Here is a 26,514-nt window from a genome sequence, read left to right on the forward strand (position 1 = left end):
CAAGATATCAATCTAGCTTGATCACTAAAACAAAGATGTCCCTAGACCATTACTTGCCCTATGGGATTATGCCCATTGGTGGTTTCAAAATTGTGTACACTCAAAGATCCAGATCCTCAGCTGTGACATCTACCCACTTGAGGGTGTATAACATTCCCCATCCACCCAAAGCTAACAAAAAATGCATTCCTGAAATATTAATAGATGTATGATAGGGACAAAAGAGAACTCTATTGAAATCTGGAATAAACATACATCACTTCAACAAGTCATAATGAAAGCTGATCATGTGTATATGACATTGGATTTGTCAAATGTAAATGAAAGTGACTTACCTCTAGATGGAGCCTATAAAATAGCTAAGATACAAGAAGGGAATCAAAAGGCTCTTCATGGGTGATACCCACGTGAACTCAATCAACAGCATTTTGACGAGCACCAAATGGCTGGATTTGCTTGTATATACAGAGGAATTTATTGTAGCAATTCAGGACCAGACTATTGCCACCAGAAACTACAGATGGGTTCTTCTTGCAGAGCTCAAATGTAGTAATCAATGTAGATTATTGCAGGAAAAGAGGAAGATGGTGGAACCCATTATTTATAGGCTGTGTAAATTTAGCACCTATTGAAAACCAGGTACAACATGACCTGATGGCTAAAATTATATGCCAGAGGTTCATTCTTCCATGGACAGATGGACTGAGAACAAATCCCTATATTACAAATACAGACCTCAAAATACCCTGGATAATTCCATTCATAAACTTCTGGAATCAGAGCATGAACACAGACCAAACTTGCAATCACCCCCAACATAAAATTGATTCATAAAAACTTAAGAACAACATTTTAAAAGATGTTGCCATCACAAAGACTCATGCCAAGCTACATGAAATGAGTAGCTTTTATAATATAGAGACCTGGCCAAGGAGATTGCAATCATGCAGAGACAGGCTGAGATACATATCATCCCTCACCATCATACTGGAGTTGTGCCAAGGGTGTTTTCAGTGAACCTACGAGGAGGACCTTAGATTGCATTCTTTTATTCAACTACGAAAGTTATTTTATCTACCTTGCAAGAGCCCACAGAATATTGGATATTAAGAAGCCATGGCAAAATAATGATCTGTGCCGAGGTCTCTCTGACACTCAACAGAAAAAAAAAAAGGAATAATAAACAACCTTATGGGCATCAGGGCGGAACAGTAGATAGAACACCAGGCTTGGAATCAGGAAGAAATCTTGAGTTCAAATCTGGCTTTGGACACTTACTGGCTGTCTGACCCTGGGCAAGTCACTTATCTCTGTTTGCCTCAGTTTCCTCATCTGTAAAATGAGCTGGAGAAGGAAATTGAAAAACCACTCCAGTATCTTTGCCAAGAAAATCCCAAATGGGATCAGGAAAAATGACAACAAAACAACTCAACAACAATAAAATAGTTCACATCATATCAAGTAAAAAAAGAATAGCGGTATAGCAATTCGACAAAGCCTTTCTATGTGCACTCCATCAGCAAAAGATGAGGAGGTAATAAGAACATAATGACAAAAATAATGATAACAATAAAATAACCCACTTGGGAAGACCTGCCTCTGACATATTACTTGGACCCCCCCTAGGAAAAAGTTGCTTGACTTCGGTCAATTCTATGAGTTACAGAGTAGGTGTCCATCTTCACTGGAAGAAGGTATTCCTTCTTCTGGAAACTCCCTACATCCATGAACTCCCAGTTGCCATTCAAATCATAATAACAGTAGATTGAATTTCTAAAGCACTTTTAGGGATACAAACCACTTAAGAGTTATTACCTTACTGGATCCTCACAGCAGCCTCTTAGGTAAGTACAATTCTAATGTCCATTTTACAGATGAGGATACTGAGGCTTACAGAGGTTTCCCAAAGTCTCATAGAGACTTTCCCAAGATTACACAACCAATAGAAGTCTGAAGAAGGATTTGAACCTGGATCTTCCTGACCCTATATCCAAATATTCAATTCACTTTGTCCTGCAACTTCTCTGGGAAGAAAGACTGATATTTAGATGAATCCATTTATAAAAAGAATAGAAACGAGCTCTTCCTTCCAATAAGAGGCAGTCTACTGGTAACTTTTAATAGATTCATCCAGCCAGAGAGCTAAGAATTCTGGGATCCCTATCCACAATACAGAGTAGCCCAAATGACTTGACCACATACACAATAAATCTTAAGCCAGAAGCTGCCAGACTTGGCCCCAAGTCCTGTGAACTATACCCAATTCCTTTTTAAAGCATTGGTAGTATCCAATAGGGAAGAAAGAACCAACATCTTACTTTTGCTTTCCAGTGATAAATAAAACACCAATGGTCATGTATTTTAAACATCAATGGACAAATAATATCTCCTCACCACTCATTATAGGTCTTTACCCATTTTCACTGACCACATACTTCTATGTTTGGCCTCAGCTTAACGCAGGCAAGGACTCTCTTTGCCCTGCTGAGAACACAGATCCAAAGAAACGGCTGCCTGCATTTACCACTTGACCTGCCCCATGGCATTTAACCCAAAGAGATCATTATTTTCTGGGAAAAAATGAGAACTCTCCCCACATGACTTCACAACACCTCTTTAGCTCTCAGTGGGTCAGAGGGTCAGAAGGAGTAAGAGAATGTTTTCTCATGCATACCCTTGTCCCATCGTACCTCCTCCCTTCCGTCTTCCTTTGTTCCATGTACAAAATGGCGCCGCCTGTAGATGCTAGGTAAATTCTTTGAGTTCCCAAAGGGCCTTGTAGACCCCTGAGTCAAAAGATGATTGGAGCAAACCAGTTGTACTTACCATTTGCTTATGATTAGGGAAAAACGTTTGTTCTACAAGTGGAAATTTCTCTGGGCCCAGTGAATTGAAGATCTTAATTAACTGGGAGAACTGAAAGAGAGAGAAAGAACTTGTTAAGGGTTCTGAATATAGAAGACATCATAGATCTAAATCTGTAAAGGACACCAGAGGCCACCCAATTTACCGCCCCCCCCCCCTCCCATTTTACAGATGAGAAAAATGAGACCCTGGAAGTTGTGACTTGTCCAAGGTACTACAGGTAAGACTCAGAGGCAGGCTTTGAATCCAGGTCTTCTGATTCTAGGTTTTGTTTTTTTTTTCTCCCCACTGTGACCTCAAATAAGCTCATTTTCTCTTCAAGTATCCTTCAGTCTGTCTCTAATGATCTTCTGCTACCTATGATATAAAATCCAACAGTTTCTGCTTAGAATCCAAAGCCTTTTGTAGTGTGCTTCCTTCTCCCATCTCCACTTATCCCCACCTAGCAAATTGAATTGTTCATCCCCAGAAGCTTTCCCCCTGAGGCAGAATAGGCATTTAAAAATTTATTTTTAGTTTTTTTAATTTAAAAAAATTGAGTTCCAAATTCTTTTCCCCTCTAGTCCCCCCTAACCCATTGAGAAGTCAAGCAACATTATATCAATTATATGTGTGAAATCATGCAAAACATCTCAGCACAGTCTCCTTGTTCTCCTCTAAACTTGGACCCCTCAGCTGCCAAGGCTTTGACCACAGAATAATGGGATCACATATTTGGAACTGGAAGGTATCTTAGTGGTCTCACTTATGCTCTTCATTTGACACAGAAGGAAACTGAGTTCCAGAGGAGTGAAACTTGACACAAGGAGTGAACACCAAAGGCTGAATCTAAACCCAAGATTTTTGGCTCCAAATCCAGGATTCTGGCTCCTGTTCCTGATCCCTAATTTATCTTTATTCTCCTCCCATCCCTTCTTTTACTGAGATCTTTTTTAAAAATCAAGATTGGACCAATAGTACTGATCCCCTCCAAATCAGAATGGAATTAGAAAAATCTTGCAAAAAAATATTACAGTATAACAATGTTAGTGCTGACAAGGACCTTACAAAACATCTAGTTAACCCTTTCACGTTACAGATAGGGAAACCGTCTCAGGGAGGTTAAGTGACTTGCCCAATGTCACACAAGTAGTGATTTTTTTTTTTTTTAGTGAGGCAATTGGGGTTAAGTGACTTGCCCAGGGTCACACAGCTAGTAAGTGTTAAGTGTCTGAGGCCAGATTTGAACTCAGGTACTCCTGACTCCAGGGTAGGTGCTCTATCCATTGCACCACCTAGCTGCCCCCAAGTAGTGATTTTTTAAAAATAGAGCACACTTTGTTCTTGTAATCAGCCCAGCCCCTCCTCATCTGTTTCAACCTTCAACTAAATCGTAAACACATAGCTGAAAAAGTTGAAAACTAAATAAACTATATTTTAGATACCATTTAGTCCAACCCCTTCATTTTATACGAGGACACTGAAATGTAGAGAAGTGAAATGCTTGGGGTCACTCCACGGTTTGGTGGATTAGTGGCCAAAGAGTAAGCACAACACTTGTTAAACTCCTAAAAAAATTTTTTGTTGGTTATATCTATCAGTATTTCCCATATTAGAAATTATAATTTTTTATTATTATTATTAAAATAATTTTGATCTCATAGACCCCCTGAAAGGGTTTCAGGGATACTTAGGGTTTCCTGGACCATACTTTAAGAACCACAGCCATTGAGTATGTATGAAATGATGAAATGACTTGGGGGAAGCTAATTTTGTTTTGGAATTCATGCTGCCTCTTATTAATCACCTTCCCCTTTTTAAATGTGCCCAGTGTTCATTACATGATCTTGTGATATATACTTAAAATTTTTTTTCTAATTACATGTAAAATTAATTTTAACATTTTTTTTTAAAATTGAGCTCCAAATTCTTTCCTTTCCTCCCTTTCCCCCTCATTGAGGGGGCAAGCAATTTGTTATATGTTATACGTGTAGTCATGCAAAACATATTTCCATATTAGTCATGTTGTGAAAGAAAACACAGACCAACCCCCCCCCACACACACACAATCCAAGAAAAATAAACTTTAAACAATAGTATGCTTCTATCTGCACGCAGACTCCATCGGTTCTCCCTCTGGAGGTGGACTGCATTTTTCATTGTGCATCCTTTGGAATTGTCTTGGATCATTGTATTGCTGAGAATAGCTAAGTCATTCACAGTCATTCATCATACAATACTGGTGACATACAAGTGATTTGACCATATCCTTTTCAAGTTTGAGATAATCAGAGAGTTCCCTATGTAGCTATAATGCCCCATTGAGATACTTGCTTCTTTTCTTCCTCATTGATGTCATTCATATATGTATCATGAATAGAATTCTGTTCTTAAGAGCCTCCTTGTCTGTGTCATAACTATACATAACCATAGATATTGTGGGCCAGATTATGACCACAAAATGATATGTAAAGATGGGGGGTAACTTGATTGATTTACTGAATCAACACAAAGTAAATAAAATGATACAATATTTTTCCCCATCTAATTCCAGTGCCCCATGAAATCTATCCACAGATCCATGAACTTCAGATTAAGAACCCCTGATTTAGCCCAAGTGTGAAAAGTTCTACAATGACCTGGAGTGACTATTGTATTGTATTGGGTTCAGACTGGCTGCTGAAACATGGTTATGGCCCAGGAGCTGTCTGCAAAACATCAAGCTCGTTTAGAACAGAAGCAATTCCAGAGATTGGAAACAAGTGCAGTGAAACTCCTGAAGAGGAACTGATTTGGGGTGAGGGAGGAGAAAGGGGTAGGAAAAACCTCAGTCTAGGTCTCCTTCCCTCCCCCTGATTTTGGTAGAGAAGAGCCGTACAAATAAGAGCATTTGGGATTTCCATCAACCTATCCATGTCCTAGAAGCATCCCTGGATCAGCCAATAGTAGGGTCTGCATTGGAAGTCAAGATTAGACTAGATATAGACTCACAGCTCCACAAGGAATTCAGCAAAGAAGTTATGCAGTCCTGGAGGGGACCTTTATGAACATCCACAAAGGGGAGTAAAGGACTTCCAGGAGCTGGAATAACTCCCCTTTTTGCCACACTTACTCTCTGAGCTTGAGTCTACTTTCCTTTGGACTTTGTATTCACTGTGGGAGCATGTCAGACTTTTTTATGGGGTGGAGGGATGCTTTGTGTCAACCGTTCTTAGTTCACTAAACAGCTCTTTCTAAAAGCTATTTAAGACTGGCTTCCAGGGGTCAGCCAGGTGGCACAGTGGATAAAGCACCGGTCTTGGATTCAGGAGTACCCGGGTTCAAATCCGGCCTCAGACACTTGACACTTACTAGCTGTGTGACCCTGGGCAAGTCACTTAACCCCCATTGCCCCGCACAAAAAAAAAAAAAAAAGACTGGCTGCCTAAGATGATTCTGAGTTTATAATCTTGGGTAAAGCATATTGGTGGGGGCTCATCAATTATAACATAAGAAAGATATCCCCCTATAATTCTTCAGAGGTTTTCCTAGAGATCTGAGGCAGCATAGTAGCCATGTTCTGGGGATGAGACTTGGGGTATATACCTCCGAACCTGAGTTACAAATGGATTTATTCCTGAACTGGACCTTAGGGACCACGAGGTTCAATCCCTTCATTTTAGAAATGAGGAAAAATGAGAACTAAGGAGATTCAATAACTTGCCTAAAGTCACACATAGAACAACTATCTGAGAGAAGATTTGAATGCAGGTCTGCAACTCCGAACCTCGCATTTTTCCAGTAGTTCCATTCAATCCCCTGAAAAAAATACCTGTGAAGAAAGTTCCCCACATAGACTCATTAGGCTACAGAAAGGTATGAGTTCTTCTCTCCCATCCCAGCCTCACAAAGGAGATGCTGTACATTTATGATGCCTGGCTGGGGAATATCGAAGAGAATTTGGTCCTACGACCTGCAGGCCCAAACAGACCTGTTCTGATAGACTGCAAACTTGATGCGTCCCAACAGGGTAAAACAGCAGCCAAAAGAGCTAACAGACCCAAACATGGAATTGGGGGAAGCCGAGGGTCCAGAAGGAAGGGGCAGGGGAGGGTCCTGTTGTATTTGGCTTTCCTGAGACCCCATCTTGGGTATCGGGTTCAGTTCTGAGTACCATCTTTTAGGAAGGACACTGACATGCTGGGGTGTCAAGAGAAGAATGACCAGGCTTTGAGTTCACCTTATATGATAATGATACAATAAGAAGAAGGAAGAGGAGGAGGAGGAGGATGGTAGCTAACATTTATATGGCACTTTACAAACAATATCTTATTTTATCCACAAAACAACTCTGGGAAATGGACACAAATCTCCATTTTATAGATGAAGAAATGGAGGTAGATAGGTTAAGTGACTTGTCCAGGGTCACACAGCCAGAAAGTGTCTGAAGCCAGATTTGAACTCAGTTCTTCCTGGCTTTAGATCCAATTCCCTATCTACTGTGCCACTGAAGAAACTGAAGATCTATTAAGATTTAGGAGCAAGTTAGAGAGAGGATGATTTTAGCTCCAATTAGGAGAGGAAATCCTAGCACTTAGAGCTGTCCATGAAAGCAATGGGCTTCCTTGTAAGGTAGTGAGTTCCCCATGACGAGTGGGCTTTATACTGCAGCCAGCTGATCATGTGTTGGAGGGTAGAAAAGAGGAGGCCCCTTTTCCTGGATGGGTAGGACTAGAAAACATCTCTAGATCCTCCTGACTATGGGATCTGGTGGCATATACTGAGGGAAACTAGGTGGCACAGTAGGTAGAACACAGGGCCTGGAGTTAGGAAGACCAGAAATCAAAACTGGCCTCAAATACTTATTAACTGTGTGACCCTGGGCAAGTCACTTGACCCACTTTGCTTCAGTTTCTCCATCTGTCAAATGAGCTAGAGAAGGAAATGACAAACCACTCCAGTATCTCTGCCAACAAAACCCCAAATTGGGGTCACAGAGAGTCAGATACGACTGAACAACAACCACAGAGGGAAGGCTGTTGGGACAGCTACATATTCTATATCTGAAAATGGGGACTCCACTGTTGACTTGGGGCAGAGAATGGAGTCCGTGGGGCTCTGGGTAAGTTGGAGGTCACATACCCACAGCTTTCTGGCCTCTAACAGCCATAGCATTAGAAAGCAATCCTCCTTGGCATGCACCCTCCTAATCCTGTCACGGGGCTAAACCTTCCACCACTTCCTCAGGTCTGGCTTTCCTCCCAGTCTGGGCATGTAGGTCTGGGTGCCTCCAGGCATAATACATGTATCTAAATAAATGGGGGAGGGAAGAAGGCTGGGGGAAGGGGTGGGGATGCAGTCCAAGCCCATAGGAAGAGAGAATCTCAACATCATATATTTAGAGCTGGACAGAACCTCAGAGACCCTCCAGTCCAACCACACCCCTCCCCCTCCCATTTTGCAGTTAAGCAAGTGGAGGCCAGGAGAATTGAAGGGAGTTGCATGGTGATATGGGTAATAAGACACAGAAACAGGATTTGAACCCAATGCTCTGGTTCCAAAGCCAACAATCTGCTCCCAGGAGAAAAGTGAGACGCAGACAAAACTCCAATGACATGCTGAAGAACCCCATGGGTATCTACTCAGTTGAAGCCCTTCAGGGGAGCTGGTAGAGTTTCACAATAGCTTGTTAACTATTTGATGTAATGGAGAAATGCTGGATTTAGCATTAAAGAGACCTGGGCTCCAGGGCTCCCTCTGAATTATACTGACTGTGTAACCCTTGGCAAGTAATTTCACCTCTCCATGCCTCAGGTAACTCTACAGTTATCTCTTTTCACATGACTGTAAATTGCAGAACAAGCCCAGATCTGCCTGGGTAGAGCAAGTTCCTCACTGAGAACCCCCTAAATTGAGGAACTCACAGGTCCAGTTCCAAAAACCCAACCCAACCCTGTTCTGGGTCAGAACTCTGACACAGGGGTATGGGAGATGGAGAGTTAACTTGGCCCTTGACCATCCCAGAAACCAGCAGAGGGCAGCCGAATCTCAGCTGAGATTGTCTCATTCATATCCAGCCATTGGAGAACTAGGGATGAGGTCCCCAGGGAGCCAAAGCTTCCTGAGGGGTGGTGGAGTCCCCAGTCTCTGAAGCACACTGGGCACCTCCCGCTTTACATATTGTTAAAATTCAAAGATGCTTGCGTGTTGGCCTCCTCATTTAAACGTAAGCTCCTTTCTCTGTATCCTCAGTGCTTGGTGAATAGTAAGTGCTTAATAAATGCTTGTTGATGGACTTATTGGGGAAAGGAAGGGCATGTTCCAAATTAGACCCCTAATGGATGAAAAGGCATGCAGACAGAATCAAGCCAGAGTTCATGGAGTGAACAAATCCTTGGGTTTCGACAGGCAGGAAACAAAAAATGAAGTCTATAGTAGTGATCCAGCAGGGCTTAGAGTCAGGAAGACCTCAGTTCAAATCTTGCCTCAGATACTTACTTGCTATGTGACCCTAGGCAAGTCATTCAACTTCAGTTTTTTGCTCTCTAAGGTCACTTCTGGGATACAGAATCTAGGATATAGGAATATTTTCTGAAATAGCTTCTTGGTTTGTATCCCTGTGACCCTGGCCAATTCACATCTTCCCTGCGTCCATCTCCTCATCTATAAAATGAGAGGGTTTAACTAGATGGTTGTCTTCTCTTTTAACTCTAATTAAAATCCTGGCTCTGTCACTTACTACCTAAGTATCCATGAATAATCAATCTCAGTGACTTTTCTGGGCCTCAGTTTCTTCATCTGTAAAATGAAATTGGGTCAGCGGATCTCTAAGGCCACTTTCCAGCTCTAGATTTATGCCCTAAGTCTCAGCCTTCTACTATTATTATTATTATTATTATTATTTTTTGGTGGGGCAATGAGAGTTAAGTGACTTGCCCAAGGTCACACTGCTAGTAAGTGTCAAGTGTCTGAGGCTGGATTTGAACTCAGGACCTCCTGAATCCAGTCAGCCTTCTAGTATGAGCATTCCCTTACAAACACACTGGCCTTCTGCTTATTAACACAGGGCTGGCCAGCTCCCTCCTCTGTACCTTTGCCCTGGCTCTCCTCCATGCCTGGAATGTTCTCCCTCCCCCTCTCTCTGCCTCTAATTTCTAGTTTCCTTGGTCAAGAACCACCTTCTTCAAGAGACCTTACCTGTTCCTTCCAGCTGCCTTCTCCAGGGTTACCTGGAATTTTCCTTGTACCTAGTTACAGATGCACCTGTTGATGCCCTTGTTAGGGAAAAAGTTCCCAGAGGACAGGGATTGTTTCATAGTCTTTTTATCACCTGGAATAGTGTCTGACACAGAGCAAGCACCAATTAAGAAACACTTATTGACAGCTAGGTGACACAGTGGATAGAGTACTGGCCCTGGATTCAGGAGGACCTGAGTTCAAATATGGCCTCAGACACTTGACACTTACCCTGGGCAAGTCACTTAACCCCAATTGCCTCACGAAAGAAAGAAAGAAAGAAAGAAAGAAAGAAAGAAAGAAAGAAAGAAAGAAAGAAAGAAAGAAAGAAAGAAAGAAAGAAAGAAAGAAAGAAAGAAAGAAAGAAAGAAAGAAAGAAGAAAGAAAGAAAGAAAGAAAGAAGAAGAAAGAAAGAAAGAAAGAAAGAAAGAAAGAAAGAAAGAAAGAAAGAAAGAAAGAAGGAAGGAAGGAAGGAAGGAAGGAAGGAAGGAAGGAAGGAAGGAAGGAAGGAAGGAAGGAAGGAAGGAAGGAAGGAAGGAAGGAAGGAAGGAAGGAAGGAAGGAAGGAAGAAAGAAAGAAAGAAAGAAAGAAAGAAAGAAAGAAAGAAAGAAAGAAAAGAAACACTTATTGAGTAATTACCATCTTTATCATCCTTGAAGTCCACCCCCACCCCAACCAGTGCTAATCAAAGGTTTTGTCCACAGTAAGCTTTCAATCACAGTTTGATTGCAGACTATCAGGCATCTCAGTGATGGAGGAGGCTAAAAGGGTTAATGGATAACCTAAGATCAATAGTAGCTAAAAGGGGTTAACAGAGTAACTAAGATTTGAGTTCTTACTGTAACCAAGAGGGTTCAAGTCCCTATCAACCAGTACCATCAACAGAGACAGTAACCAGGGACCATTAATTGCCATTAATATTCCTAGATTACAGGATACCTAGAAACCAGAACTTAAGAAACCAGATATCAAAAACCCAGAGACCCTCTGCGTCTGACAAGCTTAAGCATGTCTTTAGGAACAGGCGCAGAAAAGACCAAGTGTGTCCTTAGGTTCACCTTAGGATGTGTAAACCCCCAAAACACACCTCTAAGGGAAAAGGTACCCGCCTCATGGGTTGTCTTAGGACCCCAGGAAGTCCAAATTAGGGTAGGACCTCCCATGAACTTCCCACAAGGAGGAGATTAGGATGATGAGGAGATAATTTACTTTTTCTCAGTATAAATATAACTATTTTTCATCCCCCTATTCGAGACACCTATCTCCTTTGGTTGATTCTCCCTGTGGTCAGCACAGTATTTTAATAAAACTTGGGAAAGTGAGTCGCTGAGTCTTGTAATCCTTTGGGACGACTCATGATCAATTTGATCAATTAACACCCACACACAAACACACACAGACACATCAAGAAGACAGTCAACTCAATTCAAAACATTTATTGAGCACCTACTGTGTACCAGGCACTCTAATCCAATTGGTTCTTTGGTAGGAATCTCCTTTCTAACAGCTCTGACCTCCACGCTAGTGATGGGAAATCCACTAGCTCAGGAAGCAGCCCATTCATTCCCCCTTTTGAGTAGCACTAACTCGGGAGATTTTTCCTTATATGGAACCAAAATCTGCCTCCTTTCTATATCTTCTAATTGCTCCTGGTTTTGCCCTGTAGGGGCTAAGCAGAACAGACTAATCTCTCTTTCACCTGAGAGACCTTTGGATATTTGAAAACAGTTATTATATTGCACTGTTTCATATGTTCAAAAAAAATTGCAGTTTGCCAGAGGGTGGGCAATTTTGACCTCATCCACATTCCTTTCACCAGTCCAGGAAGCTAGAGATCCCCCTCTCCCTCTATTTTTCCAGCCTATTGAAATATTTACATCTCCGAGTCAGTTCAGCCCTCAGTGATCACAGGAATAACTTCAGCACATACCTGAACTCACTCCAAACTGATAAAGCCTAGCACGACTGAATGCTCAAATGGGTTTTCTGGATAAGAGGGCTGCTAGGAGAAACTTTGACAGGATAAGGCTTTGTAGGGATGGGCTTCATTGTTTAAATATTTTAAAGCTATTGCATTATGGAGGAAAGGTGGCTTCCTGGTCACAGCCCCAAGGAACAAAATCCTCTGTCTATTCTTCGAATAACCTCAGAACTTCCACTTATCCAATCCACATCACCAATCTGTGGCACGAAGGCATAATGAGTCTTCCAGAAGCCTGGCAGGGATTTGTATGCTGTAATGCTAGCTTACTTTTATCTATTATAACCTCCTCTCTTTCTCCTGTTCTCTAATTAGAGTAGGGACCTTAGACACAGGGACCTTTTCCTTTCCCTTGGTATCCTTAGGTCTTAGCATGGGGCTTGGCATACAGTAAGTGATTAATAAATGCTTTTTTATTTCTTTCCAAGCTAGTACCTAGCAAATCAGCTCATCTGGTAGGGTGGGTGAGTGAATTATTCTCACTAGACAGATGACAAAAAGGGATTTTTTTAGTCACTCAGGAGTAAAGGACAGCTAGGTGGTAAAGTAGATAGAGCTGGGGCATGGAGTAAGGAAGAACTGAGTTCAAATCTAATCTTAGGTACTTGCTGTCTATATGACCCTGCACAAGTATCTTCATCTGTTCAATGGGGATAATAATAGTACCTACTATCTCCCAGGGTTGTTGCAAGGATCAGATGAGATAATATTTGTAAAGCATTAGTAGAGTGCCTGGCACATAAGAGGCACTATCTAAATCTTAGCTATTATTATTAAATACAGAGTTTAAACACAGGTCTTCCTACTCCAAATAAAGTGGCTTTTCCATTACATCTGATTGTAACCAAAAAACTCATTCAGTAAACACTTAATAAATGCCTATTATGTGCCTGGCACTTTGCTAGGTGCTAGGTAGAAGGTCTATCTATACATTCATAGTACCTAACTATCATGTTAATTCACTGTTGTGATAGAATGTTGGATTGGGAATCAAAGGGCCCTCTAGGCCTCCATGAGTAGCTGGGGAACAGAACCAGGGACAACAGGTAGAAGTTGCAGAGAGGCAGATTCGGACCTCATAGTTAGGGATAACCCTAACACCTAGAACTACCTAAAGTTGGAATGAGTTGAGTTGGGAAGTAGTAAGTCCTCACTCACCATCTTTAAGTAGATGCTAAATGACCACCTCCCATTGCACCATCTTTCCATCTGTCTTTCCTGCTTCTCCCTCCTTAGACCAGCACTGGACCTTTGCACCCTGGTCCTCCAGAATCCATCCTCCAAAAATTCCCAGGGAAATGAATCCATTTGCTTGGCCTAAGGTCAACCCCAGTTGATTGTTGAGCCCATTCTATTTCCAGGTTGGATCCTGACTTCAGACCACGCTTCACCTTCATGTCCATTACAGCTATCAGACCATCTTCCTAGTTCCCTGCCAATATCCATAGCCACTGTCCCTGCTTTCTGCCTATTGCTCAGGGATAAGGTCATATATTTAAGGCTGAAAGGGCCCTCGAAGGCCATTTAGGACCATCCCTTCATTTTACAGATGAGGAAATTCAGACTCAGACAAAGTTACTTGCACAGTAATCAGAGCAATATACACTATGGCTTCTGTAAGGGTGTCAGTGGACTGCCTGACAAATCAACTATCACACAAAACTCTTAGCTATCACTTCCCAATATATGTTATTTCCCTTTATTAGAATAGAAACTCCTTGCAGTCAGAGATTATCTTGCCTTTTGTATTTGTATCCCTAGTACACGATACCTGATATATACCGAATACTTAATAAATCCTTTTTCATTCACTCATTTGTTCTGCTGTGGGAGGGATTTCTTAAACCTGGAAAGATTTACATGAACCGATACAAAGTGAGCAGAAGGAGGAGAACATTGTATACAGTAACAGCAATATTGTTCATTGGATAACTGCGAATGACTTAGCTATTCTCAGAAAAAACAATGATCCAAGACAATCTAAAAGATTCATGGTGAAAAATGCCATCCGCTTCCAGAGAAAGAACTGATGTCATCTGAATACAGATTGAAGCTGGCCCGACACCTACCTACCTACCTACCTTCCTTCCTTCCTTCCTTCCTTCCACGAAATGACTAATGAGGAAATACTTCACATGATTGTATGCATATATCCTATAATAGACTGCTTATCATCTCAGGGAGAGAGGAGGGAAGGGAGGGAGAAATAGAATTTGGAACTCAAAACTTAATGTTAAAATTGTCTTTACATGTAATTGGGATTTAAAAAAAAAAAAAGAAGGGATTTCTTCAGATTTCTAGGTTGGATCAGGTAGTCTCTGGAGCATTTTCCATCTCTGAGATTCTATGAGTTGGAATCCCACCTCTGAAATTTTCCTATCTTTGTGACCTTGGGCAAGTCACTTCCTTTAATCTGGGATCTATTTTTCCAAATGATAGAAGGATTTAGCCCAGAAGATATCCAAATTTCCTTTCATCTCCAAATCTATAATCCTACAAATTTTGGACTTCATTGACTTGGGAAAAGTCAATTATCCTCTGTATGAAGGGTTAGTGGGGGTGGACTCTTTCAGCTATAGACCCTACGGGCCCTGCCAAGACTTGGTTCCAATACATTAAATGCAATGGACTGCCATTTGACAAAGGACCTTTACTGTCTTCCCACTCTGCACTTCACTCCAGACTTTCAAGAGAAAACCATTTTCTGGTCTCACAGTTTGGTCTCCGTGCTTACCACCCAAGGCTTGCTGCAGAAGTTATAAATGGAGTACAAGGAGTTTACGCTGGGAAGTCCGCCATATTGGAGGCCGATGACTAGGCTGCGGTAATCCTCCGCTAGGGTCATGCTGTAGGCGTGCTGCCTAACCAGGACAAAGTCGGGTTTGAAGGATCTGAGGAGAGACAAGCAGAGGTAATAGGTAACTTCACAGAAAGGTCGAGATTTGAGAAAGGATTACACTTCCAGTTTTGGGGCATGAACTTGGGACACTGTCTCTCTTTCAAAGGTGTGGAGCTTCTTATCTTTGGACTTAGGAAGGTAAATTCTGGTTGAATTTAAATGAGTTCAACAGGGAATCAGATACTTATAGAACCCATCTAGTCTCAACTACTCATTTTAAAGATGAAGAAACTGAGGCTCAAATGGGTTCAATTATCAAAGGTCACCCAGGTAGTATATGTCAGAGGCAGAATCTAAACCCAGGTCTATTGACTCCAGAGAAAGTGTACTGGGAGGCAATATGGTATAGAAGAAAAGCTCTGTCTAGTCAGAGGACCCGAGTTCAAATGCTACCTCTGATGTTAAATGTCTGTGTAAACTTGAGCAAATCCCCTGAGACTCATTTTCCTTGCCTGCAAATTGAGAGGATTGGACTAAATGATCTCTGGGCATCTCTTTCAACTCTACATCTCTAGCGCCGTGATCCTGTGTCAGCCACACTGCCTTTTAGAAACACATACTTAAACCCTAACCGAAGAGACTACTGACATTTCATCGAGAATCTCAGTACTCAGAATAATATTTATGGTCTCTTTGGGGAATGCTTTCAGAACCAAATTTTTGACCACAGAAGAAATTTTGTAATGTTTAAATGTACAATCATATATATATACACACACACACATATATCTCACACACATACATATATGTACACATACATGCACACCTGCTCCTGTGTACACACATGTATACCCACATACATGTACATTACATATACACACACCTACAAATATCCAGAAAGACACGGACATGGATAAGGTCCTACGATTTCAGTGATCTAGGAGCTACTGGTTCGTAATCTTCCCTAGTAAAGCCAGTTTATACATTCTCTGTAACTCATACTTTTCGTTGCCTAGACCCTTGAGAACTTAAGCAATTTTCTCAGGATTACACAGATATTATATGTCAGAGGCAAATTGCTTAACCACTGAGAGGCCTAGACAACTCTCAAAAATTCTAAGCCACAGAGAAGACATAGAATTTTCTTGTTAGAGGAATCTCCTCTACTTGATTCCAATGAAATTGAATGTCTAGTCCCTATCCTATATATCAGGCACTGGGATAGCTTTTGAAGATGCAAAGAAGGAAGGGAAGGAAATAAGCATTAATTAAGCACCTTCAATGACTCCTGTATGCTCTGAGTACAGCGTTTCTGGAAAATATGACAACTCAAAAAGACGAGTTCAGGGAACCCCTTAACAGCCCTTTACATAAATATTATCTCATTTGATCCTCACAATAAGCCTATTCATATCCCATTTTGCAGATGAGAAAATTGAGGCAGAGAAAGGTTGACTAGCTCAGGATCACACAACAAATATGTATCTGAAGCTGGATTTGAACTCTTGTCTTCCTGACCCCAGGACCAGTGTTTTATCCTCAAAACAACTCAGATGCCTCAAAGATAAAAACAAATACTGCTTGCCCTCAAGAAATTTACATTGGTGTGGACGTGTGTGTGTGTGTGTGTGTGTGTGTGTGTGTGTGTGTGTGTAGGAAAGGGGTGTGTGTCAACATATATGTAAATAATACAAATTATATATAGAATAAATTGAAAGTAATATTCTCCATATTTCATCATCATTCCCCAGGTGGGGACCTCCTGACACCCTTTGTAGATGCCTTTTATAAGTCTAAGTCCATTAGAATGTAAATTCCTTGAGGGTAGGGGTTGTCATTTCCCCCCTTATATTTGTATCCTCAGCCCTTAGCACAAGGTCAGGTATGCAGTAAGTGCTTGTTTGTTTTTGTGGGGCAACAGGGGTTAAGTGACTTGCCCAGGACCACACAGCTAGTAAGTGTCAAGTGTCTGAGGCCGGATTTGAACTCAGGTCCTCCTGAATCCAGGGCCGGTGCTCTAACCACTGCACCACCTAGTTGCCCCCTAGTGAGTGCTTAATAAATGTTGATTTGATGACATTGGGGTGCAGGAGGGTTAGAAAGGGGTGGTTGTGGTCAGGATAAGCCTTGGATGGGAGATGGCACTTGAGCTGGCAGAAAACCACAGGATTTATAAGGGAGGCTCACCCCAAGATCACCTATTCTCCTCAGTGCCCAACTGAGCTCCAAATGCCTTTTGGTTTTATGCTAAAATTCAAATTTGGCTGAAAATTTTCCACTACTTAAGATATATGGCATTTCAAAATGCCTCCATCTTCCCAGGGAATCCCCCACTCCCCAAGAATTCCAGAAATGCCTTGGTCATAAGGACACAGAGTTCCAGTGTGACTTCGTGTAAAGGGGTGGTCATTCATCTGGATGGATGAGTTCTGGAATGTTTGAGAGCTCATCTCACCCCTTCATGCCTGCTCCTGCCACATCTCACGGAATATTAGCATTATGGAACTGAAATGGACCTTAGGAAACTTGTAGACCTACCCCCTCATCATAGACACGAGAGAACTGAAGTCTATAGAGGGGAAGGGGCTTCCCCAGGGCTAGAACAAGAGTCAGGAAGCAGAATCTGGAGGAAAATTTGTGGCTACTGACTCCCAAACCAGTCTTCTTTCTAGTCCTCCTGGAAGGCAGAGTTTGCCTCATTTTCGTTGTGTCTCTATAGCGTTTGGAACAATGCTGAGCACAGAGAAGGTGATTAATAATGGCCCCAGAGAGTGATTCCACTATTATATCCCTGAACAGCTATGACAAGCAATCCATAAGTATTTATTAAGACCCGACTGTGTGTCAAACAGGAGAAGACATATACAAAGAAGCTCAATTTTAAGAATGGTTGTACCAGACAGTCTCCACTTCCCTTATAGCTTTAGATCTATAATCTTATCACCTTCCTAATCTGGGCCTCTATTTCCTTAACAGTCAAATTAATTGGGGTGGGGTGGGGATCAACTAGATGGCCTTTGAGGGCTTTTTTCCATTTCTTATCAGTCAAAAGGTACTACAGATATAAACCTGGAGTCATACAAACATTGGATCTCCTAGTTGGATGGGACCTCTTATTGTTGAATTGTCTTAGTCATGTCCGACTCTCCATGACCCCATTTGGGGTTTTCTTGGCAAAGATACTGGAGTGGTTTGCCATCTTCTCCAGTTCATTTTACAGTTGAAGAAACTGAGGAAAACAGGGTGAAGTGACTTGCCCAGGGTCACACAGCTACTAAGTGTCTGAGTTCAGATGCAAACTCATGAAGATGAGTCCTCCTGACTACAGGCCTGGTACTCTATAGGATGCGACACTTAGCTGCCTCATCTATGTCTACTTTGGGCTGCTGATCTTCCTGGAGGAGGTTGGATCGGATAGATGGGAAGGAGAAGCTCTTTTTCTAGTGCCTAGTCTTCTGAATGGCTCCCCTCCCCCCAAAGAAACAGTGGCAAAGAATTCAGTAGAAAGTTATTTTCAACGTCTGAAAGCACTCTCTTCAGCCCATGCCCAGGATGAACTCCATAGGGGCTGATCCTGGCATTTTCCTCTCTCTCATTGTTTCATGGAGAATTCAACAGCAGCCAGAGCCAAGAGCCCAGAGACATCTGGAAGTCGAGATGTGTCCTTTTAAGGCCTGATTCAGGCCTCTTCCCCGGCATATTTCCCATGGTCTCCCTCCAATGCTTAAAAACCAAGAGTTTATATTTAATAAAAGCCGATAAGTTTATATATACCAAACAGCTGTGATTTCCGAAGTGTCAGAATTGCCTCCAGCCTATCACTGGTGAGATATGTCCCCAGAAGTTACAAGGCTGAGTGATTTATCCATGGCCAGAGCCTAGCACCCCTTGCATTTCCAGCTTCCTTTTATATTTGACTTACTTCTAACATGCTCTAAAACTGAACTGGTCCATTTCCTGACCTGCAAGCAGACATTGCAGCCTCCTGCCTCTAACTCTAAGCTTCTGCTCATACTCTTCCCTCTTCTCCCTTTTTCATGGACACCTACTCACATGCCACCTCCTCCAGGAAGCCTTTTCTGATCTGCCTGGTCAATAATTCTCATTCCCTAGGGAGCTCACATATCACTTTGTTTTGTAACTCTTTTATGTACTTTAACATTTTTTTTCTTATGAACATTTTAATGAAAAATTATGAGATCAGCAGCAAACAAATGTCCTGATAGACAAAGAACAAATAAGAGAATCAACTGCATGTGAAACGAAACTTCCATTATATCTAGTTTGTTTTGAAATAGGATAGGGACTGGATGTGCGATTTCACTGATTTAGGGAACTCCTGGGTGAAGAAATTCTACTGAGTGTAGGTTTAGAGCTGACTTTTGAGATGTCTAGTACCCCTCTCTCATTTGACAGATACAATAATCTGACTTTTTATTAATTAGTTAATTAATTACAAGTGAATGTAGTGTAAAGTTGCTCTATGAAGGGATATAGACTGGTGGGTCTTTCCCCCCAGGTTGTTGATTGAGTTCAGTACCAAAGAATACTGGGTAATGGAGGGATGGGATCTGGGCAGCAGTGGACTGACATCCTTCCTCCATCCTGTTGAATTTTCATCCTATGCTCTTCCATTCCTTCCATCGACCTGAAGACCGTCCATCATCTTTCTACATGCCCCAGCACTTACAAGGGAAGGTAATGAATTTGCCAAGAACCTTTGAACACTCCTCCCTTTGACTCCAAGTTGTCAGGGACCCAAGGGCCTCTGGCTTTCGTGCCTCAGCAAGACGACCTCTTGTTTCTAAAGAGGTCTGCATATCCTGGCTTGAGTCCAGGCCAAGGTTTTCCTCTTGCTGGGCTTCAGCTCAAAGCAAGGGGTGTTATTCCAGTTTCTGATTGGCTCTAACTGATCAGTGGCCTCCAAACAAGTATTTCTCAAGTGCTGAGGTGAGTTCCAGTTCTTAACCCAGTATATTTTCTAAGTCTACCAGGGGTAGACTAGATATAAAGTCAAAGGACCTAGGTTCAATGAAGTCTTGCCTCTGTTGCTTTGTAGGGATGTAAGTCACTTCATTTCCCTGTGCCTCAGTTTCCTCATCTCTAAAATGAAGGGGTGAAACTAGAGGAGGCCTATTGGGAATTTAGTGGACAGTGTCGCCCTCTAACAAAAGAGGCATTGGGAGAAGTTTGGTATTCTGCCCTCCAATCAGAGGGCTCAGACACTTACTTGCTGGGCAAGTTGATAAATGGGTCTCTGCCTCAGTGTCCTCAACTATAAAATAGAAATAATAGTAGTCCTGCCTCTTCTGGTTGTTGTGAGGATTGAGATATCCCCAGCTCTGTACATAGGAGTGACCTGTGCTGTCCTGCCAGGCGCTAGCACTCTCCTCACACCCAAATGACTCTGTTGACTTGGTGTTTATTTTGTATTGAGAGGAAGTGTAGACTAAAAGAAAGCAATTCGGCTCAAAGCCAGGAAGATCTGGGTTCAAGTCTTATCTTTAACACCCTGTGTGTTGTTCAGTCGTTTTTTTGTTTTTGTTTTTGTTTTCCTCATTCCTGACTCTTTGTGACCTTATTTGGGGTTTTCTTGGAAGAGATACTGGAGTGGTTTGCCATTTCCTTCTCCAGCTCATTTGACAGATGAGGAAACTGAGGCAAAGAGGGTTAAGTGACTTGTCCAGGGTCATGAAACTAGTAACTGAGGCCACATTTGAACTCAGGAATGACTCCAGGCCCAATGCTCTGTGCACCGTTCTGCCTACTTGGATTAATCCTTTACTTTCTCCTTCTCTCCTACTCTCTCTCCCTCCCCTTCTCTGTATGTACATGTATATGTACATTCATATATTTTATTTACTCATCTGCATACGTGTTTTCTCTGCATAGAACGTAAGCTTTCTGAAGGTGACCCTTTTTGTTGCTTAATAAACGCTTATTGAGTTGAATTCAATTGAATCGAGTTACTACATCTGCTTGGTAGGTGCTTTAGGTCAGATGGGGCAGGAGGCCAAAGTTCGACTCTTAACCACCTGAGATTTGTGGTTAAAAGTCCTCCAACTATGCAACGCCCGAGGGTCCAAGTCCGGATGTTGGCCTGGCCCACTTAACAATCCACCTCTGACAGCCAACTCAAGGCTTCATTATCTTCCTAGCCTGACAGCTATTTCATAATGTTCTCTGTTTCTCAATGGAAGAATGATGGCAGAGGTGATTGGGGTTAGGGAAGGAGAGACGCCCAATCTGGAGATTGGCAGGAGAGCAGCTTGGCCTTCCACACCACAGACCTCCATCCAAGTCACCTTCAGACTTTTCAGAAACATACTTGCTAATTTTCCTTCCCCTCATTACCCCAGACCTTCTTTAAAAAAAAAAGCCCAGAAATTTTGATTTGCTAAGGAAAGACAGCAAAAGGAGCAAAACTGTCTGTTAGTGGAAGAGGCATGTGATTGGAAGGGGAGAGAGATGGCCTCAGAAGCCTGTCCCAACTCTACAGCTCCAAGCCGATAGAGACACTGACCTATCTTCATGAATTCCTCAGTGTTTGGCAGAGACTGAGACACAAATACTAGCGAGGGATTCAAATCAGATACATGGAAGAACTTTGCACATCAGGCATAGTCCCTGAAGGCTTAGACACTTAAAGATATGAAGGGGAAGCCTGGTCCAGTGAAAAGATAACTGGAGGGGGAGTTAGAAGGCCTGAGTTCAAGTCTTTGCTCTTCCCTTGATAGTTTGTGTGAGCTTGGGCTCCCTGGACCCCGGGTTGCTTATATCTGAAATGAGGAAGGGAAACTAGATGATCTTTGAGGTTTTTTCCAGCTCTTAGAACCCCGGTTCAGGTTAAAAAAAATTAGGGATCAGGCAAAGAAGAATGGAAGTAGACGGAGAAGTCCACTTGAATCCATTGAACCTCAGCAATGGGAGTCAGCCCTTAAACCAACCTGGGCTTTGATAGGCCAGCTTTGCCCTTGCCTGGGTCTGTTCTGGGCCTCGTTAGCACTTTGGGTACCTCCACCCAGGCCATTGTTAGCCTTCACCGCCCCCCCCACTCCTCCCCATCATCCCCTCCCACCTTCCAGCTGCAGTTTATGTGTTTTCTTTCCTCAAAAGAATGTAAGGGCCAAGAGGAGAGGGATTGCCTTGGTTGTTTTTAGGCAAATAATGAACCCCATGAAGTGGTAGTTCATATGAAGATTCTCACCATTCTAAATCATAACTATGTAAAATATGGTGATTGCTTCCAGCCCAATGGAAATATTCAGCATAAATTCAAATAAATGATCTCACTTCTCGGAGAGTCATTCTGTGCACTAATTAGGACCTAGTTATATTTGTATCCCAAGGACTTAACAAAGTAACCAGAACACAGTGAGTGCTTAAGAAATGCCACATTTATCTGTCTACCTACCTACTAATCTGTGGAACTGGACACAGTGAGAGGACTGATTCAGGCTCTCTGATGCTTATACATCATCAGTACGTTAGACCCTTGACAATGGCCATGTTGGGCCTATGCATCGACCCAGGAAAGGTGGTTTTTGTTTTGTTTTGTTTTACCAGTCATCGAAGCTGTTTGTTAAGCTTTGTTCGGCAAGTAGATTAAATTTCCCTACTAATTATGATAGACTCTTCAATGGTTGGTCTACTTCGATGTTGATAAAAAATATCACCCGAAGGAATTGAACTATCTCACCTAGGTGCCAAAGCAGATAGAGGAAGATAGGAAGACTTCATTTCAAACCCAGCCTCAGACGCTTTCTAGGTGTATAACTCTTGGCAAGTCACTTAAACTCCGTTTGCCCCAGTTTCCTCAACTGTAACAAAACAAAACAAAACCCCCAAAAGCATAAAAACAGCACCTACCTTTCAGATGAGGGTTAAATGAGATAATATTTGTAAAGTGCTTAGCACAATGCCTGGCATGCAGTAGGTATTATATAAATGCTTATTCCCTTTTCCCTCTCCCCCCTCCTTTTTCTTTTCTTTTTTTTGTGTGGGGCAGTGAGGGTTAAGTGACTTGCCCAGGGTCACACAGCTAGAAAGCGTTAAGTGTCTAAGGCTGAATTTGAATTCAGGTCCTCCTGATTCCAGGGTTGGTGCTCTATCCATTATGCCACTCAGCTGCCCCCTCCTTTTTCTTAATATCAAAATTCTTTCCTCCTCTTTTTTCCCTTTTTGAGAGGGAATAAATATAGGACCTGGGATCAGAGATCTCCCTTCTCCTTGTACACACCATTCTATTCTCTCTCTCTAGGGACTTGTTCCCTCAGAAACACCCCACTAACTCTGACCCCACCATCACTACGCTATCATCTTTATCTTGTATCCCTCTCTCCCTCTCCAGGGCCTTCTTTCTGTCTTCAGAAATCAGTCTCATTATCTTGACAAAGAAAACAAAGTGTGTCCACTTGACCTTCTTGATCTTTCTAGGTCAGAGGTTCTTAACCTGGGATTTCAGGGGGTTTGTGAACTTGGATGGGAAAAAATGTCTTTATTTCAATATAATGGACTTCTTTTATAATCCCATGTCTTATTTTATGCTTTTAAAAACAGTCTTCTGGGCAGGGGCCCATAGGCTTTACCATGACAAACAAAAAAAGTTAAAACCACCATCTAGGTATTGTCCCATTTTCCTCCTTCCTTTCACTTCCAGACTTCTCAAATGAGGCATCACCATCTGGACTCCAATTCCCATGAACTCATTCCTTTTTAACCCCCAGGAACCTGGCTTCTGCTTACCTCAGTCTACTGAAACTACTCTAAGACTCTTTCTAGCGCTTTCCTCAAGATCCTCAAATCAAGAGTCTTTTCTCTTTGCTTATTTGCTGAAGGCATGCTAGGAAACATCTGCTTTTCAAGACTTCCTGATTCATGCAGGGTTGATGGACCTCAGCTGAAATTGACAGTGTATATGTGTATGTATGTGTGTATGTGTGTGTATATATATATATTCATTCATTCACTCACTCATTCGTGTTTGTTCGTTCTCTCTCTCTCTCTCTCTCTCTCCCTCCCTCCCTCTCCCCTTTTCCCCCCTTCTTCCTTTCCCTTTCCTGCTCCCTCTCTCTCCTATCTCCTCCTTCCTCCTTCTTTTTCTTCGTCTCCATCTCCCTCTCCTTCTCTCTCTTTCCTCCTTCTCTCTCCCCTTCCTTGTTTTTTTCCTCCTCCTCTATTCCTCACTCTCATTTTCCTGGAGGAATACATTATATCTTCCATCTGACTCTATATCGTACCTTCAATTATTGTTTGTTTGTTTGTTTTGCGGGGCAATTGGGGTTAAGTGACTTGCCCAGGGCCACACAGCTAGTAAATGTTAAGTGTCTGAGGCTGGATTTGAACTTAGGTCAGGAGACTCCAGGGCCATTGCTCTATCCACTGTGCCACCTAGCTGTCCCTTACCTTCAATGATAATGACCTGTGTACATGACATATTTGTTCTAGTAGACCGGAAACCCTCCATGGCAGAAGGAGTGTTTTGTACCTTTAAATCCTTGGTTCCTGGTACATAGTCTGTCAACAAGCACTTATTAAGCACCCACTATGTGCCAGGCACTGTGCTAAGCACTGGGAAAACAAAGAAAAGTAAAAGACAGTCCCTGCCCTGAAGGAGCTCACAGTCTAATGGGGGAGACAAGATGCAAACAAGCTATAGAGAGTAGACAAAAAACATATAAAGTAGGCACAAAGTAAACTTAGAGGGGAAGGACCAGGACAGGCCTCACACTACTGCAGGTGGCGTTTGATCTGAGATTTGAAGGAAACCAGGATTCTAAGTGGTGGAGGTGAGGGGGAAGAGGATTCCAGGCATGGGGAGCACCCAGTGTCAAGACATGGAGCTGGATTGTTAGTGCCAAAGAACTGGAAGTAGATCAATATCCACTTACAGCAGACAAGGGTGGACCATGGGTAGACCACATGAGTGGAGCACAGAGACCAAAGAGAAGAACGATAAGCAAATGAGAAAGGAATGGAAGAGTTGGGGGAAGGGGGGGAATGTTGATTGAATCAACCAAAAGTCATCTCTACCCCAACTGAAGAAACCAATAAGAGCGTCTTTATCAGGTGAGAACACCTCCATTGTAATCAAAGGCATTAAAGTAAACATTCTTGATCATTTTGAAAGTAGAGAAGGGCATTGATTGAAATGTTGTGATGCTATACAGGAATCATTTTGGTATTGCTTGAAGAGATTTGGTCAAGCTCTTGTACAACATAAAGAACTAGTTCAGAACCTGAGGATTCCAGAGGTGAATCAGCAAAGAGCAATTTTAGCCAAGCCCTAAGAGGTAATAATTTTGCAGGCGGGTGTTGAGAGGAAAAGAACCTCTGTCTCCTTTGCCCCGACCCTACACTTCAAAAGGTCCAGAAGATTAGGGTTTTTCATTAGCCATATTCCCAGATATACTGAGGAAAGGTGGTTTGGGGAATCCAAAAACAGAAGAAAGCTAAACATATATATGGGGAAATTTAGGAGGGTCCCGGGAAGAAAAGAAAAAGGATTTCTGGGATCTGTGAGTTATTTTGCCACATGAAATCTCTAAGTCTGAGCCTACTTTTTCCTAAATTCTGTATGTGAAGGAGAGTGTCACAGACTCTTGGGGGGGGGATATTTTATAATAACTGTTCTTACTATACCCCTTTAGAAATTAGCCTATATGAATAAATCTGACAATCTAATTGAAATGGATGAATATTTATAAAACATATAAATTGCCCAGATTAACAGAAGAGGAAATAGAATATTTGAATAACTCCATTTTAGAGGAAAATACCCTATCTGTAAAAATGAAGAGTGGAAGGATTTTGCATATTAAAGAAAAAGAAACTGTATTTGAGGGAACATAAGTAGGTATGTATGAGCTGGAATGGGGAACACAACCATAAACCAAGACTGAACTACTTGAAAAATGAGGGAGAATGTCCTAGGGGCTGTTAAATAACCACTGGGATGTGGACTGGGTGATAAATTTGCATAGATTGAAAATCAAAAGAGGAAGGTAATAGATGGAAAGTATGGAAAAGGCACTGGGGATGAAGACATATACTAAATCCTTCTCTGAGGTCAATGATTAGAGAGAGGAGGGTGTGGTACATATGAGTGATGTTTATTATTTTCTTTCTGCCATACTATAGTATAATCATGCTTATTAATGACTTTTAAAATGACACAGAATGGAGATTCCAAGGCACTCAAGCAAGCCATGACTGTAACTTCCCATAACTCCTTAAAATGGAGTTGGATCTAGAATGAGACGGAGCATCTATTAGAATGGAAAATGAAAAACACCAGGAAGAACTTTGCCATGTTCCACTCCACAACCCATTCAGCTGGCAATGGTTCCCAGTCTTGGCTGCCATGTTGGGATGATAGAGGAATGAGACAGGTGGGGTCTACATGGTTCTTATCAGAAGGGCAATGGAGCCGACCATTTAGAGACCAGAACAGAGCCAAGGGTTCTGTGTTTTCTTAGGGAATAGTGGCTTTGGCTTTCTAGCAGCTTCTCCGACCCCAAGTGTTTTCCCAATAACTGTCAGCATCCCGCTCGCATGTCGGCCGCCTGCCAGGCTGCTGCAGAAGCGAAGGGGGACATTATTCATCTGGGAGATAAGGGGCAGTGGCCCAATGAGA

The 26,514-nt window shown here is 42.2% G+C and overlaps 1 protein-coding gene across 6 annotated transcripts in view; it reads right to left on the reverse strand.

The window, feature by feature from the left end:
• The window catches only part of SYN3 (synapsin III), a 477,977-nt gene that overhangs the window by 304,471 nt on the left and 146,992 nt on the right, over positions 1-26,514 (reverse strand). For all 6 annotated transcript variants that reach the window (XM_043965053.1, XM_043965054.1, XM_043965055.1 and 3 more), the window contains 2 exons: positions 14,775-14,931; positions 2,827-2,916 (listed from right to left, as the gene is read on the reverse strand). In XM_043965053.1, coding sequence (XP_043820988.1) covers positions 2,827-2,916; positions 14,775-14,931 — 247 coding nt within the window. The remainder of the gene's footprint in view (positions 1-2,826; positions 2,917-14,774; positions 14,932-26,514) is intronic.

This window comes from Dromiciops gliroides, chromosome 5 (genome assembly GCF_019393635.1).
Source record: "Dromiciops gliroides isolate mDroGli1 chromosome 5, mDroGli1.pri, whole genome shotgun sequence".
Taxonomy (NCBI): domain Eukaryota; kingdom Metazoa; phylum Chordata; class Mammalia; order Microbiotheria; family Microbiotheriidae; genus Dromiciops; species Dromiciops gliroides.